General features: G+C 38.0%; 1 protein-coding gene across 2 annotated transcripts; it reads right to left on the reverse strand.

The window, feature by feature from the left end:
• Positions 1-1,211: 1,211 nt before the first annotated feature.
• Positions 1,212-15,876, reverse strand: epdr1 (ependymin related 1). 2 transcript variants are annotated; one of them, XM_088643604.1, is made up of 4 exons: positions 15,290-15,876; positions 4,906-5,114; positions 2,990-3,113; positions 2,389-2,526 (listed from the first exon to the last, which is right to left on the reverse strand). In XM_088643604.1, exons 1-4 carry the CDS (start codon positions 15,526-15,528, stop codon positions 2,523-2,525), a joined length of 576 nt encoding a protein of 191 aa, XP_088499730.1. In that variant the 5' UTR covers positions 15,529-15,876; the 3' UTR covers positions 2,389-2,522. The 2 variants fall into 2 exon arrangements, with proteins under 2 accessions (XP_088499729.1, XP_088499730.1); XM_088643603.1 differs by lacking the exon at positions 2,990-3,113 and having other exon boundaries at positions 1,212-2,526; positions 15,290-15,859.
• Between the last annotated feature and the right edge of the window lie 1,131 nt (positions 15,877-17,007).

Here is a 17,007-nt window from a genome sequence, read left to right on the forward strand (position 1 = left end):
TCTGTTTTTTATTTAATACCCAATTCTCAGGTATGCCTACCACCCATAATGTGACAATTGATTTCTTATGGGGCTCATTAGCACAAAATTCTAAAAATATAAATGTACAATATCTTATAACCTACAGTATTTGTATTCATGTTACTGATGTTGTTTGCTCAAAGAACTCTACAAGTAGATGAGACAAGACAAACCCTTGCTAAAGTCATCCTATTTCCTAGAATTTCCATATTTCCATATAGGCGATCCTCTATAAACTTTTCTGTAAACCATCTCGATTCATTCTGATTCACTGATATTTTAAAGCTGCATTCAGTATTTTATGTTAATCGTTTTTCATCTTGTTTTTTGAATCATTTTTTTCTTTAGCTTTATGTGAAATGCCTGAAACCATGTGGTATGAACAAAAGCACCACTTAAAATGTTTTATACAAAACCATCTTTTTTTCTGATTTTAAAATCTGCTTAATAAGTTGATTAAGTATTAACGTGTTCAGAAATGGTAGTACTGCAAGACCACAAACTGTTTTTGGGAGAAAAAGCCAAATACCTCACTCAATGGGAGGCATTACTGTTATTGCATGTTGCCATGTGGAAATTTTGAAAATTCAACGTTTGCAATGCTTTTTTGGCATTAAACCAATAGCATCAATTCCTGTAAATTAAAGAACAGAGGCATTTCAGTGTACATTGTAGGATCCAGGAAATCAGTGCTCCAAATTCATACTCCCTGCTTCAAGCATTCTCAACAAGTATTCTTATTTGCGTACTTTGAAAGTGCCATGTTTTAAAATACTTTTTTAACACAAAAATCTGAATGATCTTTCATTTACTGATCTACTATAAGTTTACATTTGTTTCATTATGTACTGAGAGAAATTACAAACGCATTAAATGAGTAATAGAACTAGGTTTCCAAAATTTTCATTATACTGTATACGATTAAATGTTTACTGAGAGAACAAAGATCCTGGCTATATTCATTAATTACAATAGCCTTCTAGTGGCTAAAGCTTACTTAGTTTTCTTTTCTGAACAAAATGGTTAAAGCTGCTTATGCTACACATTTACAATTTACAAAACTATAATAGGTGGAATAGAGGAATAGAGGAATAAAAAAACAAAATGCAGTGCTAAACATAGTGTCAGTGTACTGTATGGTTATGTATGAGAAAAAGAATTACAAAGATCCAGTGCAAATAATGCAAACATACAGTGCACTTAATTTTATTTTCACTTTGGAGTGAGGCGGACTACAGAAAAGTTCAAAAAAACACTTTAATTATGCACATGCATACATCTCACAATTTTAAATTAAATAACAACTGAAAGCAAGTTGCAGCATCTGCATCTACTGTAGTTCCGTAACATCAGATCTGCATTTTATGTCTCTGAAGCATTAGATTTAAACATTGTGTCATATTACAATGCTTCACTTTTAATCAATGTTACAAAACTAGGTAACTTTACTTCCCAGGTGTTTACTAAGATTCTTCATCACTGCATCACCTACAGCAGTTTCTCTAAACTGACACTAATGTTGCCATATAGGAGAAGTGCAACACAATATTAATTTCTACTTTTGAGACAGGTTCGTCTCAGTCACTGTTTCTAAGTGCCCAACAATGTCTACCACCACAGGTCTCTAAGCAAACAGAAAATGACCTGCAACCACATGACTTAATGCCCTTTAATGAACACTTTTATTTGCTTTTTATTTCCTGAATGTTTTTTTAAATGACCTACTGTACAACTCTATGTATATAAAGCACCACATACCTTCCAAAGAAGTTGTGGTCTTATGTTTCCAATATATTTTTTAATCCTGTCTAGTCTCTTCTATTTAATATGTAAACAAAATAGCTTTGAAAACTAGTGGTCTGCAAAAACTCCACAGGACATAATTCTAGCTTAGTTCACGTTTTTTCTCAAAGAGTAAAACAAATCACAAACTTAATAAATTCTTATGCTTTGTCAGTTCCCAAAATATTCCCCTGATGCATTCATTGATTAATAATAAATAACATTTTTTTTCTGAGCAGCATATTTAAAGGTTTCTAACTACTGTAGCAGCACACATATTATGAAAGTCTGCCTGCAGTTAAATTTAAAGGTTTTGCCTTTCATTTTTCCCGAAATACAATTAGTATGGAGTCTGTTGCTTTCTCTCAACAGCCCTAACCTCAGATGAAAATCTTTAAGCGGGTTAAGCGGTTTCCAAAGTCAGTTCGCGTGTCAGCGGTGGATGACTGCAGGTCCTGTTTGCTCAGATTGTTATTTTTCTTCCTGCAGTGCGTGTCGGTGATGACGTGGATAGCCCAGAAGTCCACCGGGCTCAGCAGTCCTGGCTCATCCTCTCGGCGCGGGCAGTCTGACAGGTGCTGGGTGGAGTGAACACAGCTGGGTCACTGATCCCAAGCTGCAGATCAAAGAAGCGGGTGGAGGTTGTCACGCTGTAGTTTCTTGTGTACGTTTCCTGCACCGGGTAACAGTCCTGGACTGTGTAAACTCCAACCCAAGCTTCATCTGTAACGGACCAAAGCATTTCTGTTAGAGCTGTGACACGTCAGAGAGCTAAAAATACTGTTTTTAAAAAATGGGCTGAATTGCCTTTTAGAACATATTCAGCCCAACGTCATGCCTGTGTTTTCTCTTGTTGACTGAACACACATACTGTATCTGGAAAGAGACATATTCTGGGAAGCTCACCATCAATACCCAATACCCATCCCTTCTTTCTGTAACAGTGGAGTTTCAATGGCAGCTTAAGAACAAGCACCCCTCCAGGTGCAGCGATCATCAGAACATGTTATTGCATTACAAGCTCTTTACAGTATGCAGTTACAAACCCTGTGTTTGTAAATTTTCCCTACAGCACGGTAGGAAAGAATGTCACTTCTAAGGAAAAAAGTAATGTTTGTAATATTTATTTGGAAAACAATACAATATTTCTTTCACTCATCCACTTTGTAACTGCTTCATCCAATACCTTGTCATGGAGCCAGGATTGCTGAGCCTATCCCCGCAAGCAGTGGGGGAACACGAGGAACATACTGTAACATACTGTACAATCCACACAGAGAGCACTGGGACCTGAACCTGGGGCCACAGCTCTGTAAGGCAGCAATGTTAACCACTGCGCCTCAATATTTCCAATTGTACAGAATATTAATATTGTTAATAGTCTGTTGTTGTTTGGATCTTTTTGCAAAATACCAGCATTTATACTGTACCTAGCTCCATTTAAAAACATTTTTCTTGGTATTAGAACATTCTAGTTATGTTCTAATTCAAAAGTTATGTATGAACATTTAAATGTACACTGGATTATTCATCTCTTGATCCTAGTTAATGTCACTCTAATTCCTAATCAATGTGTTCAAAGGGTGCTGGTGAATTGAAGCTAAGTAAAGCATTCCTGTTTAAGGTGAATCAATACCTGCTATAATGGCCAACAGAGAATAGTAAAGGGTTGCAACTACTCTCCTGTTACATGTTTTGTTCCTTGGCAAAAAAACAGATTTTTAAAAAAACAAACAGCTGTTTTTAGTCTTCTCCTCAATGAAGAGAACAAACATCCAGTCCCCTGTGTATACTTTACAGAAATCTGTTCAAATTGTTTTGATTTTATCTCATGGATGATAAAGCCAACCTCAGCCTACTACATTTGACTTGGATTCCTGCATACTCTCTCCGATGAACAGGTTTTGGGATAGGCACGCTTGCTATCCCTTCTCCTCTGGTACCCCAGGGTGTCCATTTTGACCAGCTTTTGAGCCATTTTTTTTTCAATTCGATCCACAGAAGTAGGCGTTGAGACTCCCTAAGGATGCCCTTCCCAATCTGCAAGTACATGAGCAGGCCTTGTTTGTGTTAGCAACGGGTGCATCACACTGTGGTAACCAAGGGCAGCTTCCTCCCCCAGGACCTGGCTCTGTTGTCACAGGAGATTATTTCTGGCCTCCTTCCATCATTAAATCTTTTGTAAATCGATTAACTTCCATAAGCGAAAGCGTGGCATAGATACATGTGTAAACACCTTGGCAAATACGTTTACCTCCTGGCTTTTACGTTTAGCTCCTGGCTTTTTTCTTTCACAAAACTGTCCTGAAAAGAATCTGAAAACTTGGATGATTGTTAACACTAATCGTCTGGTATGTGTGTGAGAAGCTTTGCAGTGAAAGCTCGTTTTTCTGTTTTACAGAAAGAAAGGAAAGTGAAATACAGTAAATACACACCATCTTAAAAGTCTTTGGGATGGTATTACCCATTTTGTGGGAAACAAAACAAAAATAAAACAAATAGAATAACATTTATGCAATGCTTTGTGAAATGTTAGCGATCAGGGCAGAATATGATCCTGATGCTACCTGGCAAAAGGGACAGCTGCTTAATTTGTTGACAGCAGGGCCTCTACTATTATAAAACAAACAGGATCACTGTTTAAAATCATATCTAAAACAACTGGACCCTCTACATTACATTGACACTTGCTTAGGTGCCAACACTTCAAATGCTCAGTCTCTGATGACTTTAGGTCTAAGCAATAACAGAGTAGAGCACATGTGTCAACAGACACAGACTTCAGTGCAGAACCAGAACTTTATTGTATTTAATAAAGGCACTGCTTTTGACATAAGGGACAGAAATATAGAGTTGGACATTAATTAAAACATTAAAGGCAGATGCATTTGACTAACGCAATGCAGCTCCTGTTCATGAGATTTTAGAAAATGAAATTTACAAAAACAATTGCTCTTCCCTGTAATGAATAATCTTCACCTGGAGATAACAAGCAATTATGCCAAAAGAAAGACTACATGTAAAAACAGCGGAACATTATTTGTAGAATTTTTGTGAGTGAAATTGTGGGTTGTTGAGTAAAAGTCAACAGGTAATACTTACTTTTGCGGGCAGGTTTTCTGTCAGACCATTCCTGCACCTCTATCTTGTCACCAGGCCCCCCAATGAAATACTGGTCTTCATAAGTGGAGTTGTCGGGAATATCGTAGGCGTCCCACGGCTCTGTCAGAGTAATCTTGGAACACAGCTTGGTGACCTGCTCAATCTGGAACAGCACTGAGCTCTGGTACAGGTAGATGTATTCAAAGAACCTGAAAAAAACACGAGAGTGACACACATGGGACATCAAAATGCCGGACGTTTTTACGTCTTATAAGTTCCAAAGACATACATTTAATATAAAATAACGACTTCCATCTTGACGCTAAGAAATGGTAGTGTCCCCTAAGTACATGTTCAAAATAGGACACACATATATGATCAAAAGTATTCAAAACCAGGATCTTGCAACTGACTGCACCACTAAAGGGTCCTATAGTCCAGAGATTGTTGTGCTATACTGTAAATATGGCTCTGTGTTGGCAGAAAGCTGTGACTGGGTTTGCCCTAGTGGCAGTGAGTAAATGGTCAATCACTACTGGCATTGGGTAGATTTGTAGTATCCTCGATTTGTCACGCTTAGGGCTGTATGGTCACAGGTGAAAAAGAAGATGGCCTGTGAGTGTATGGAGAATTGGCATGAGATATCATGCTGTCTTCTGAAACCTTTGTGATTTTGACTATTCAGGTGCAGTTTTATGCTGGTATTGTCACGCCCGACATCCCTCCCTAGAGGGCGCTCCACTACTCCCGTTATTGTTTCTGTGATTAAGCTCCCCAGGTGTACCTTTTTAGGTTTATTATTTAAAGACTAGCTCCTCCAGTCCTCGGGGCTCATCATTAGGATAAGGATGTCGCGAGGCCCGCCTAGCACCAGGAAACCCTAAGTCTGTCTTCTGAGGGCATAGGCCTCATCCCCGACACCTCCCGCTTCCTGAGCCCGGGGTCTGGAGGATCTCGCCCCGTCACCCTTGGACCTCCATGTTTTGTCTCTCTGTGTGTTCCCCCCTCCTGGGGATTTTAATCTTGTCGCGTCCCAGGATGGACTCTCGGACTGTGCCCTGACCTGCCTTTGGACCCGTTTGGATTTGGATGCCGTTCTTTGTCTCCCCCGTTCACTGTCTCACGGACTGTCACTCCTATTTTATGCACTATTAAACCCCTGTGTGTTCCCTTTTACCACGCCTCCTGTTTTCTCCAACTCTTACTGCATCGCATAGGGTCTACTACAAGATCTGACACGGATCTCAGTCCGTGTTCGTGACAGGTATTTTGCTACTGGAATGAATACAGATAATTTAAATAGTGTTCAAACTTACTTTGGTATTATACACTGAATTCTTCAATAATACTGACATAATTCTTAAATAAATACTAACAGGTTTAAGTCCCCTCAATGTAGCTGAAGCTCAGAGCAAACATGTCGAGTTGAGCTGAGATCTTGCTTTTTAATAATTTTAAATCAAAATGAAAAAAAAAATCAGATATAAAACATTACAGGTCTTTAATTTTACTTAGTTCAGGTGGGTAGCTGCGTCAGAATGCGTAGGCTGCAAAGGAACAAGTACTGTAATAGGTTTATTCCATGCTGAAAAGAGAAGAAAGAAAACACATTTCAGCCGTGGAGCCTTCTTCAAGTGTGAGCCTTGTTCCTTTTTATTTTACTTAGCTGCAAAATCATCTTAGATGGAAATGTTTTATATTGAATCTGCCATACTGCTCAGATTGCAGAGATCATGGTGGTAAAAATAAAGCTTTGGATTTCAAATTCATATTTAACAATGCATCCCGTTCATGAAATATTTAGTTACATAGTTTAAATTCTACTAACATCTGAAAACAATGTGCATACCACTGAATGGCAAAGACTTAAAAAATAAATTTCCTAAACAATTACAGGAATATAAAACATTTTGACTCCCCTGGAAAAACATAAAAGTTTCTTTTCTCTCCAAACTTTATTAAAATATTTATTAAACAAAAACACATGTCTAAGCTTTATGTAAAACAATTTGTTTTACAAAGAAATCAAATCACATCATTTTTAAGTGAGATGTTGTGAGAAGAAATGCCACTTTGGAGATAATGCTGGCTGTACTTTTCACACAAACTTCAATGGGAGGTCTGGCACGAAACACTTGCCTGAGATATCAGAGCCCAGAAATCATTTAAAGCAGATGGATCGATTACTGCCTCGTCAGAACTCAAACATTTTCAAAATGTTCTCATATCATACTGTGGCTCATCATGTTAAATATATATGCCACAGTAATACTGGAAACACATGGTTTTTGGTTACAAAAAAAAAAGATTTTTAATAACTCTTTAATAAACACAGATTTTAAGAGTTCGTATCAGAATTATAGCAACTTTAAGGCCCAAGTATTATCTGCCATTTGAAACTATTCAGATGTTTTCAGTACAAACAGCATTTATTCCTTAAGCAGGAATGCCACAATTTTTAAGTTTTAGCAGTTAAACTTGAACATTTTTAGTATTAAGGAGGGTAAAGGAAATATAAGGCAAGACCACACTATGAATATACTGGGAGAGGGAAAGGACAGGAAAATAAATAATCTCAGGTAGAATGCACAAACTGGAGTTCTCCTATAAAACTAATTATAAACTGAAAAGATTTTATTCAGAACAATTTAGTAATTTTTCAAAATCAGGTGAATCCCCTGATTAAATGCAAAGATACTGAAAATAATTAGGAAAGTTCAACTTGCATTGTGGAGGAAACCACAAGACTGCTTTATGACTTCAGGGAGCAAGCTAAAGGCAGTGATGTGAGACGCAGAGGGAAACCCCAAAGAAAACGCATATCTTTAAATCTTTAAAAAAACCTACATTGAATTTCCTGTCAAACAGGGAATCCCCATAAGATCTGAAGAACGTCGCTGTCAGACAGATTTGTCAGGACTACAGTTACATTATTTGTCAAGGACGGACCCCTGTAAGAATCATTACCAAGAAGGACAAGACCTGTAAATAATATCGGGTATAAAAATACAGCTCTGTCACTGTTTGAGAGTTTTCCATTGCACAGGAGAAGGTCAGTACATGTTTAGATGGCCCCATGCTGATAAGGCTTGACAGGAATAAGTTTGTGGTTTCTCCTCTGACAAAGAGTGCATGCCAAGGACTCTCGGGCCAACAGGTAGAAAAATACAAATAGCTTATTTATAGACCGAGCTGCATCGAAGATGTCCTGTCAGTCAAAATATTGCATTGTAAGCATCACACGTGAAACACTGACATGCTGCTGTAGCATAATATACCGAGCTGAATATTTCAAACTAGAACATGTATTTCCCAACATATTTCAAGCAATTTATTAGGGAAATCGGCAGCAGTTGCAGTTTTTGCAGTTGCACTTATCGATGCTTGCTACTACATGACCTCCAAGTTTGGTTTCAAAAGCAAACATGTTAATATAATTCCCCAGTATTGAATAAGTATTATTCATATTAATGTAATATTCTTGATAATATTGATATTAATATTAATGCATCAAATTCTGCACCAAGAACAGACTGTTTGGGAACTGTAAGGCTACATAAGAGGAAAAAACACAAATGATAAGCAAATAGCTGAGACCTTTTTTGTAAATATGCAAATAAATATGCTTTATTTATGGATATGAAAGGCACAATTGTTGCTAGGGAGAAGTATCCCAATGGAGATTCCAAGGTTTGAATCAACTTGACCTGCCACTGTGCACTGTGTGCCCTGGGCACTGGGGGTTTCAGTCCTGGCTGTGTTTAGATACAGTATGACTCCAGAATTAGGGCCAATAGAGTTCATCCACACTGGATGTCATTCGACTGTCATTTAAGAAGGCACACTGGCTGGGTGTGATTCACTTGTGGGCTAGCATTGTCCAGTGATGCCACACACACACAAAAATCAGTCTGAGCAACATTTGTTTAATCAAAGAGCTGGTTTTATACAGATCAAGTTTAAAACTAGTCATGGATTTTTTCAATTTTACTTAAGCAAACTTGTCTAGGATTAGGAATAAGACAGCACAAATTATTAGAAACAAAATGGAGCATCTTATCTCAATTGGCTGGAAAGAAAATTAAAAGGTTTTAAAACAGTTTTTAACAAAAAGTTACCCCCCTCTACCCTAGTACTGACTTTGAGTTGAGACTTAAAAATATACTCAGTATGGCCTTCAAGTCCTTAGCCAGTCTTTTTGAAGCAGACCTATTAATACTGCACTCAAGATCATCTCAGGACAGATCTCCTCCTGCTGAAAGCCAGCAGGGAAGTGATTAAGGGAAATAATCCTGTGGATATTTCCATGCTCGCACACCTGTTGAGCACCAGTTCTCAGACTCGTTCACGTGATCTTGACAGACGGATACAAACGTTCACACTCAAACTGTTTGGCCATGGTGCAGCTGATATGTCAACACGAGGTGATTTAAGATGCTTTTGGAAATGGCTCCAAGGAATAATAATTCGACAGCAGGTCTTATTTTTTACACCAACACACAGGATTAAAATGCCTTTCTTATACGTCCAAACCTGGATTCCCCTTGTGACCAAACCAGAAGAATGAAGAGAAGACAACTCAACTCCATCTCGAAATAAAACACAAGCAAGCTCGAAGTGTAGGTTCAAACAAAGTTATGCAATATCAGAAAACAGTACTAACGCAAATCATTTCCATGAAGGTAAAGGAAACAGGAAATAATACTTGGTAACAATAGGTCCATTGATATGAAGAGACTAAATAGAAATATATATAAACTGAACATTTCTGTATACTGTAGCTATGTAGGATTTACTGTTCAAGGGTTGGAGGATCAGGTGCAATCTCTTTATGAACGGTGAAACATCAAAGACAATGAGTTATCTTCAACTCTTACACCTAATCAAAGGAAAGAACAGTGCTGCAAAGCTATTCTAAACTTGAAAGCTCATTTGGAAGGAGGGCTGGTGAAATAACAGACAGATAAGATTAGTGGGTGGAATCCGAGAGGACTGTCTCACAAACAGCAGACAGTTGGCAAATATATCAAAGAATGCTGGATCAAGGAGGGTTCATTATGTCTTAAGCCCACAAGGAAACTGCACTGAAAGACATACCAAACAATGAAGATTTTTTTTCATGTAAGTGAAAGCCATACTGTAAATCTTCAATACTGTCTCATAATTATTTTAGAAAAATAAATAAATGTCACTGTCTAAAACAATATAGAGGTAACACCAGAAAACCGCAGTTAATTTACAACATTTTACAGTCCATACTGACTGTATCCACACAGAGCTGTCACTGTAATCCATAGTGCAGTTTGCATGGGCACATAGACATTTACATTATAACAGTGTAAAAAATGCTGAAAATCCAAGCACTGTCATGTCACTGGATTTTTTTTAATCTCCTTAACAAGCACTTAAAGAATATTTCTTGTAATTCTCTTTGTTTTGATCTCTCCAACACCCAACATTTGATTAAATTACTATAAAGGATATCTGGGAAGCAGCACAGTGGCGCAGTGGTTAGCAGTGCTGCCTTGCGACACTGTAGCCCTGGGGTCAACTCCTAGGATGCTATCAGAGTGTACTTTGCACTTTGTTCTCATGTTCATGTGGGCAGGACCTCCGAGAGCTCAGATGAGGCCCGATCCATTTCACATTGTGAGGCCCCCTCATTGTGTGGGAAGAGGGGTAAAAAATCTTTTGAGGTAAAGCACGGCATGATGGGAAGATTAAGGCGGGCATTCTGAAACTCCTAAAGATTCAGCACTGAAAGGGGGACGTGTTTTTCACAGCCGTGGACGTGAGTTGAGAATCACAGTATACTGTATGGTAAAAGTTCCAGATTTGACTAAAGTTGAGAAACACAGCCAAAGGGTTAAAGTGGAGGACCATGCACCCTTGGCTGCGGTGAGGCCTCCCTTGTGAGCTGAGGCCCGGGCCAAGTGGCCCTGCTGGCCGCCCCTCTTGTAAGCCCTGCACGTGGGTTTCCACCAAGTGCTCCTGTTTCCTCCAAAAGTACTGGTAAGTTAATTGGCTTCTGGAAAAATTAGCCCAGGTGCGACTCTGTTCGTCTCCTGTGATGTGCTAGCGTCCCATGCAGGGTGTATCCAGCCTTTCATCTGCAGCTTGCTGGGATAGGCACTGGCTTCCCTGAGACCCTCGAATGGATAAAGCTGTCAGAAAATGAAGGCAGTTTGCCAGAAAAGCAGTTAGAAATGGACAGTTCTGGAACCCTGAATTGTCTTGGGTTGCACTGGGATGGCCGTTGCATGTTTTATCCAGGAATGGACCCAACTCCCATTACACTGTTTACTGTGACTAACCACTGAGATATTAAGGCACTGCCAATACATGCCAACAAGCACGCATTTTAAAACTTCAGTAATGGCTTTGAATTCACACAGTTTTGCTATTATAAGGGGGTGCTCACCCCCTAGATTTATAAACATTCACAATTTCCGCTGGATAAAATAGGCATCCAATTACGAAAACAAAATGATAAACAATCATCAAAAATCTTGATTCCTAGCAAATGTTCCACTTAGACTTGTAGCATATGAGGCAGAGGGCAAGCTCATGACATTTAACTTTTCCCACACTAGCTTATTTTTACAACATGGTGCTGGCCTGCATCGGTTTTTCTGAGGGAAACTAAAGACACACTGGTGGACATGAATAAATTGCAAAGGAAATGATTCACAAAACCTACAGACCTGAAATGTTTGTACATGGTTTTCAGACATGAGTAATTATGACTAAACAGTGAAGATTACATCTTTGCATGTTACATTAACGTAGATTCTTAGAAACTATCCTATACAGTATTTTCTTTGAAAAAGCGAAAAACAGATCAAGCCTAATTTTTCATTACTGTACAGTGTTTCAGGGTACAATTTTTACCCAATTAAAAATGATTGATGAATCTTAGCTTAAAAATGCATTTAACCAAGTCGTCCAAAATGCAGACAGAGGAGTGGTAACAATTTGTTGATTCTGGCACTACAAGGTTGTCCACCACTAAAGCAAAGGATGTTATATTTGCCTTTGACCATATGGTGCTATTCATCAGTCCAGTGTAAGCCTTGACACACAGGTATGCAGACAGTAGGACACCTACCCCTTGATTGTGGTTTTACGACTTCTGCTTAACCCCACGCATACTTTATCATCAAAAATAGCTAAGAATGGAGCATGCGTTTTTTAAACAGTACAATAGGAGCAAAAGCCTGGCCACATTATTTTTAGAGCTAATACTTACAAAACCTCTCAATTCAGGCGCTTTCATATACCAAAGGCTGGCTCTTGGTCTCCTCAGAAAGTAAAACCTAAAAGCTTTATAATTGATTTGTTAAGCATCTTAATGATTGACCAACCATGGCTGATAAATATATATACATACATAAACCCAGCAACAATGAAAAAAATCTACTGTTAAATATCTGACTGGGATTCTCACCTGCAAGCTAAATAGTATATAAAATAGAATTTACTACATTTTCATGTGATTATGAGCGGTTGAAAAACATGCTATGGCATTTAGGGCTTGCCAAATATTCACAAATCCTTTTACTCTGATACTCAAAATAAGTTAAGTCATGGGATGCACCAAAATATATTTTGGTACAACAGAAATAAAATGTATTGTTTTAGTAAATGTCTTAAAAACAATATTTACAAATACTAAAATATTATATTTTAACAATAAAACATTGTTCAGCTTTTATCTTGTTTTTCACTAAAATATTTGCCGGTATGCTTTAAAGTTTAGTCTCCAAGCACAGCCCGCCCAGAGCCTTATAACTTTGTATTTTGTACATTCCGAGTTCCATAAAAAACTAAGTGAGGAGCTGTGTAACAAAGCTTCAGTTTTTTGGTTGCACTGGACTTCATTATGTTAGCCTTGAGGTACTTATGTGAATCAGGATTGTGGCCTGTCACCAAACCAATCAAGCAAACTGATCTGTAGCGAATCCTGGCTTGACTACCAGCACTTTCTGAGAGGAAAATGCTTCAGTTTACAGTATTTTAATATCTTGTGGTTGGCTGCAACAATGAAAAAGAATGAGATGTAAATGTTGGCAGATCATTTTCATGTTGGGAAGCAATAAATAAGGTAAAACAATAAAATGGCAAACAATGTTAGTATTGCATATATAGTCCAAAATTTAAATAAAGGGATCTTGAATGAAAATTTCTCAGTGCATTCAACTCAATATCAGACTAAAAATGTTGGACACAATGTTGGTCACATTGCAAATGTGTTACTGTTACTGTGCTATCCCAAAGCAGAGAAGAGTGACAAGATACACTCATGGGCTTATGGGAACGTTCTACTCTGACAGGATAAAAGAACTGAACCTTTTAAGTCTTAAAACAGAGGAAACCATGACACGAAGTGATTTACATATTTGAACTCCTGAAAGACAAGTTTACTGGAAGGACATCTTCAGAAACAACTGAAGAACAAGGTTCTGTTTCACATTTTGTTGAAGCCAAAACATGGGCTTCTTTCAAGAAACAGTTGGATGAGATCCTTCAATCACTTTGCTACTATAACTACTAAATGGGTTAAACTGCCAAAAGCCCCTTGCTTGTTGGTTCTTATGTTCTTAATCATGAACCGGAGAACACAAATTGTAACTACAGAGACGTGCATTGAAACTAGGAAAAGTACACAGTTTGTTTGTACACAGTCAAAAAAGGTTTGGGGAGACTGTATAAATCGACCCAGCTACAGGTATGTTATTGAAGAAGGTAGAATGGCTTCTTTTAAGTGATTATACTTTATGAATTTTCTGGAAAGATCTTCAGATCTCCATCTGCAAATTTTACGTTCTTATCATACCTTGAGAACAGTTCTGAATTCACAGCTGGCTGTGACTTTTTTCCTTCAAAAGTCTCTAAAAAAAATTTAACTTTACAGAAGATTGCCATCCCCTCATCTCACAATTCCTACTATTTTGCAATTCTGTGTACAGTATGTGCAACAGAAGCAGTAGTGAATGATGCTTTCTATACTGTATGTGATACCTGAAACATCTGACAGAAGAGACTGGAACAAGCCAGACCCAACCATGTGGTTGAAAAAATTGACTTCTTTCAAGAAATGGCTTGATGAGATCTTTAAAATCAATTGCCAACTGGCAACCAAATAAACCACTGAAAGTATGCTGCATTTCACCTTCTCCTTCATAACTTTTTATTTTCTTGACTATTTCTGTTTGGCTACTGGTGGTTGTATTTGCTGCTTACCTACACAAATCGATTTGCCAGTATAAATAAACGAATAGATTTATTCCATACTGAAAAGAGAAGAAAGAAAACACAATGTTTCGGCCGTGACCGCCTGAAGAAGGCTCCACGGCCGAAACGTTTTTTTCTTCTCTTTTCAGCATGGAATAAACCTATTACTTGTTCCTTTGCAGCCTACGCATGCTGACGCAGCTACCCACCTAAATTAATTGCAAGTTGATCATTTGTCATGCTACAGTACAGGTGTGATCAAATATTTTTTTGGGGGGCCATATCAAGTTCCTCTAAAAATCATACCACATTCAGCTTTGATCGTTTGCCAATACTATATCTGAGATGGTGGACACAGTGTAATATTTCAGAAAATGTATTCAAAAAGGTCTGAAAAGGGTTAATATACTACATTGAACTAGCTATCAAATGCTGGCTTTTTTGTAAATTAACTCTTATAAACCGATAGAAAATAACATGAGAAACAGATTTTACGGTGTTCAGCAAGCGGCTCATGTTACGCTACCTTCAGGGAGGCAGGGAGAAGTGAATTTATAATTTAAATTCACTACATTGAGCTGAGATTCAGAAAAAAAGGCCTTTCAGTCTTGATTTAAATTCTTTTTGTAAAAACGAATGCGATTTTCAAAACACGTCCAAGCCACAGTTCAAGTTAATTAAACATTTTAATAGTACCGTCCACGGTCATTTATTCCATAACATCAATTCAATTACCATGAGCAGTAGTTAGTGTATGCTCACACTCAAAAGCGATGGGTACAAAAGACAGCCCACATAACCCCACCACACCTCAGTCGAGGATTTCCCATGACAGCAACTGCGGTCATACAAGATGACAAAACAACAATTCCCATAATGCAAGTGTATCAACATGATCATTTTTGTAACATGGCATCTCTTATACAGTACAAACCAATGAACGCATAGTCTACATATAACCCTCAACATAGGCTTATTTTAAATGCGTTTTGTTTAGTCAACAGATCTATTACTGTATAGCGAAATTCCTAATCCAGTAAAACGCCCAATAACGAGCTCCAGTTCACTTTCTCTGAATTGCATCACAAGAGAAAAGTAAACACGTATTGTAACTGTGCCACCACGGTGTAACAGTAATATAGATACGTACTTCTTACAAGGTATATGTCCTTTCTTCTCATCCAAGACCCTAATGCGCTGGTTCTGTCCATCATACGACACCAAGGCCCGGCTGTTCCTCCCTGTGCTGTGGTCATACACCACCGTCCTGCCTTCCCATTGCACCGGTGACTGGCACGGCTGAGCCGGGGGCCCGCCAGCCGCAGTTCGGCCCAGCGAACGCACCGCTGCGGACAGACATAGCACAGCAATGAACAGATAAAAGCACATCGTTACAATACACCTGATCCTGTTAAATATAGGCTTGCGTGTATTAAAATGTACGTTTGTACTGTTTTTTAAGCAGTGTCCTGTAACTGAACTGCAGACTGTAGGCAATTCATCTCAGCCGAGCTCTCTGATGCAGTCGGTGTGGTGCGTAGAAACTTAAGATGAGAGGAATCGATTCGCCCTGTGGACGATAAAATGCTGAATCATTGGCTCGGCTTTCAGTTGCATTTAGGTTTATTTTTACGTCTTCTCGTAATAGCAATATTTGTCAAACTGCACTGGTCAAAGGTTTTCAAGTGTGATTTTTGATGGCGCAGTGGATTGAACCTAATGCTGTGAATGATTTAGAATTGGGATTTTTATTTCACTTCGGTTAGTGGGGATGTGTGTATTGCGAAGGGTCGTTTGTGAGTTCCAATAAATTATGACGAATGAAAATTTCAGTGCGTCAAATTATTCATTATGGCAAAATGTGGAAAAAATGTACATTATTTTTCCTCTGTAGCGTGGTATATCCGTCTTTTTCTTAAAGGTCTTAAATCTATCAGTTTAAAAATACCGAATCAAGCGAAATGGTCCACACTGTATATTGATGTTATTCTGGGCAAGGGTTGAAGTAAATTTACCAAGGCTAATTCACTAATTTCCACATCATAAATCGCTGATCTTGAGCCTCTTGTGGTGCAAAAAACAAACACATAACCAAAAGACTTCTACAACACTTAGGGTATCAGTGTGTTATCCTTGTTATAAGCTAGAAACCTTTGCTAGGGACAGCATATCATACGAGTCCATCAGTATTTACATGACAAGTCTGACAGTTAAACTTAAGGAAGAATTGCTCAGCACATACTGTTCTTCAAAAGAAAAAAAACGCCAGCAAGACTCTACTTTTTTGAAATTCTCTGCAAATACATCTGAAACCTTCAGCACTGATTTGCTGTCGAATGTACTGTAGATTGATTCAATCTCTTCCGACGTGTCATCGGTTCTTTCTTTTCTGAAACAGAATATCAACTGTTCTATTCATTGCATAGAAAATTAAACAACAAATCAGACAGAACTACACATTTGTCGAAGCCTTATTGAAAACTATATTTTATTATTGTTTGATGAGACCGTATTTCTTCTTTAATTTAGAATCTGGACAATTTACGGCAACCAATCAATATATTTAAATGACAAATGCAAAGGGTAATTTAAGTTCCATATGACTTTATACTATGAAAATAAAAACGACAGCAATTATTTAAGCGTCGTGTTTTCCAGGCGCTATAATACATTTCCGTCACTTATTATGTGGCTCCAAAATGAATAAAACGCATAAATAAAAATCAACTAATATTATTAATGTAGACAATGTAGTATTTATCAGGTTCTTTGCTTACGCAATTTTGTCGCATTCTATAAAACGAGTTTTTTGAGAACTTTAAAATACAAATGCGGATTTAAAAGAAGTAGATATCTAGAAGTAGATAC

Source organism: Lepisosteus platostomus, chromosome 8 (genome assembly GCF_059453375.1).
Source record: "Lepisosteus platostomus isolate fLepPlt1 chromosome 8, fLepPlt1.hap1, whole genome shotgun sequence".
In the NCBI taxonomy this organism is placed as follows: Eukaryota; Metazoa; Chordata; class Actinopteri; order Semionotiformes; family Lepisosteidae; genus Lepisosteus; species Lepisosteus platostomus.